This window comes from Priapulus caudatus, unplaced genomic scaffold (assembly GCF_000485595.1).
Source record: "Priapulus caudatus unplaced genomic scaffold, Priapulus_caudatus-5.0.1 Scaffold1469, whole genome shotgun sequence".
In the NCBI taxonomy this organism is placed as follows: domain Eukaryota; kingdom Metazoa; phylum Priapulida; class Priapulimorpha; order Priapulimorphida; family Priapulidae; genus Priapulus; species Priapulus caudatus.
In genome coordinates this window covers 64,490-67,482 of record NW_014578530.1, presented here as the reverse complement: position 1 = coordinate 67,482, position 2,993 = coordinate 64,490, and the positions used below count along the sequence as shown (strand labels likewise).

At 46.2% G+C, this 2,993-nt stretch overlaps 1 protein-coding gene across 1 annotated transcript in view; it reads left to right on the top strand.

Annotated features, from left to right (window-relative positions):
- Positions 1-942: 942 nt before the first annotated feature.
- The window catches only part of LOC106816732 (ELKS/Rab6-interacting/CAST family member 1-like), a gene marked incomplete in the record, with an annotated part of 24,829 nt that continues 22,778 nt past the window's right edge, over positions 943-2,993 (top strand). Inside the window, 3 exon segments of the mRNA XM_014821349.1 lie at positions 943-1,029; positions 2,076-2,225; positions 2,489-2,866. Coding sequence (XP_014676835.1) covers positions 943-1,029; positions 2,076-2,225; positions 2,489-2,866 — 615 coding nt within the window.

Genomic DNA, 2,993 nt, shown 5'->3' with positions numbered 1-2,993 from the left:
AGCGAGAGAGCGAGAGAGCGAGAGAGCGAGAGAGGAGCGAGAGCGAGAGCGAGAGCGAGAGCGAGAGCGAGAGCGAGAGAGAGAGAGAGAGCGAGAGAGCGAGAGAGCGAGAGAGAGAGAGAAAGAGCACACGCACACTGATTGCTACGCCGCTGCAGCAGAAGGCTTCTTGGTGATCCATGGCTCATGTGTTGCTCATGTTATTTTAACCCTGATACCAACCTTTACCCTAACGTTGACCTCGACCGTAAATGTAATCTTCTCTACCCCTCTGATCTTAACATTAACCCTAACCCTAATGGTAACCTTGACTTTGACCCTAGCCGTAGCCATACCCACTAACACCGCTGACCCTGATCCTAACGATTCATGTATCATTAATCATTGCAACGACAGTGCTAACCATAAATAGACGCATTCGCCTTCGTCGAGATATATATTTCCTTCGTCTCCAAATATATCTTCCTGAAATCCGATTGCATTTTAAAGTCAGATGACTTCAACGATGCAAGAGTCCGTTGTGTGAGTGCGTTTGCGTGTGTGTGTGTACGTACGTGCGTGCGTGTGTGTGTGTGTGTGTGCATCGCAAATCTCATCGGCTTTTAAAGCCAGAGTACTAGTGCTTGAAGCCTTGAAATCAGGAACGTTTTACTAAGAGTTTGAGAGAGTCGATAAAAGGGAGAGAGAAGAAGTGGGTTCGCGCGAAAATGTGAAATAGTCACGCTCGCTGCTTTTACTCACGCCAGTACTGCGTGCAAACTGATTTGTGAGGAGAAATAGCAGCTGTGAGATTGGCAGTTTTGAAATCGCATTCTCGGACGGGTCGCGATGGGATGCGATCTCGTTGCATTCTCATTTTTTCGTGATCGATCTTTTCCCATTGAGCGTCTCGATTTTCTTTTGCATCTTATAGAATGTGCAAACGGAGCAGCACGCGTGATCATGGTGCTTACCGTGCTCACCGTCTTTCACTTCCTTCGTAAATTTAACGATCGTGAATGTTGTTCGCTTGCGATATTCGACTGTTTGGTATTCTAGTATCTATCATCTATCTGCTGACTCTTTACAAAATTTGCATTCGCATTTTCTCGTAATTATTTTTTCCTTCCAGTAATTTTGACTGTATGTTATTCAGCAATGTGGTGATCAACTAGGCATGCTGATGGAAATTCCTGATGGAGATTAAGTTTACAAGTGCAAAAAGTATTACCGTGGGCCACTTCTTCTCTCTCCCTTTTATCGACTCTCTCAGACTCTTAGTAAAACGTTTCTGATTTCAAGCACTAGTACTCTGGCTTTAAAAGCCGATGAGATTTGCGATGCACACACACACACGCACGCACGTACGTACACACACACACACGCAAACGCACTCACACAACGGACTCTTGCATCGTTGAAGTCATCTGACTTTCAAATGCAATAGGATTTCAGGAAGATATATTTGGAGACACAAAGGAAATATATATCTTGCAACGACAGTGCTAACCGTAAATAGATGCATTCGTCTTCGTCGAGATATATATTTCCTTCGTGTCTCCAAATATATCTTCCTGAAATCCGATTGCATTTTAAAGTCAGATGACTTCAACGATGCAAGGGTCCGTTGTGTGAGTGCGTTTGCGTGTGTGTGTGTGTGTGTACGTACGTGCGTGCGTGCGTGTGTGTGTGTGTGTGCATTGCAAATCTCATCGGCTTTTAAAGCCAGAGTACTAGTGCTTGAAATCAGGAACGTTTTACTAAAAGTCTGAGAGAGTCGATAAAAGGGAGAAGGAAGAAGTGGGTTCGCGCAAAAATGTTAAATAGTCACGCTCACTGCTTTTACTCATGCCAGGCAGCACTGCGTGCAAACTGATTTGTGAGGAGAAATAGCAGCTGTGAGATTGGCAGTTTTGAAATCGCATTCTCGGACGGGTCGCGATGGGATGCATCTCGTTGCATTCTCATTTTTCCGCGATCGATCTTTTTCCATTGAGCATCTCGTTTTTTTATTTGCATCTTATACTTGCGGACTTTGTATGATCACTTGGCACTTTGTTTCTCACCGGACGCACTCTTGTTTGTTTTCGTTGCAGAAGCACATTAGTACGCTGAATCAACTGCAGGAGGAGCTGCGCACACAGCACCGGCTGAACCGCCACCTGGCGGAGAACGTCGGCGACCCGGGCCGCTCGATGGCCGCCCTCGCCAACCTGGACACCCTGCGCACGGAGCACGCCTCCCAGGTACGTCACGCTAAAGCAGATCCTCTGTGTTTAGCCGCGTGCCTGCGCGGATCATCTGTGCTTGGTTACATGCAAGACCTGATTCTCTGTACTCAGTTAGTTCCATGTTAGAAAGGGCCCTTTGTGCTCGGTTCCCTTCTAGAGTTCTCACCCTCAGTGAGAGATGGATCAGACAGGTGTATGTAGATGAGGTTCGTAGGTGTTTGCCTCAAACAAAAGTGGGCCGTGCACGTTGTTCCATGCTCGTGTGTTCCGAATTGCAGAGCAATGTGCTTGGTTACTTGCAAGAGTGGATCCTCTGTTCTTGGTTAAATGCAAGAGTGGATCCTCTGTTCTTGGTTATATGCAAGAGTGGATCTTCTGTGCTTGGTTACATGCAAGAGTGGATCCTCTGTTCTTGGTTAAATGCAAGAGTGGATCCTCTGTTCTTGGTTATATGCAAGAGTGGATCTTCTGTGCTTGGTTACATGCAAGAGTGGATCCTCTGTTCTTGGTTACATGCAAGAGTGGATCCTCTGTCCTCTGTTACATGCAAGTGTGGATCCTCTGTTCTTGGTTATATGCAAGAGTGGATCTTCTGTGCTTGGTTACATGCAAAAGTGGATCCTCTGTTCTTGGTTATATGCAAGAGTGGATCTTCTGTGCTTGGTTAAGTGCAAGAGTGGATCCTCTGTGCTTGGTTACATGCAAGAGTGGATCCTCTGTGCTTGGTTACATGCAAGAGTGGATCCTCTGTTCTTGGTTACATGCAAGAGTGGATCCTCTGTT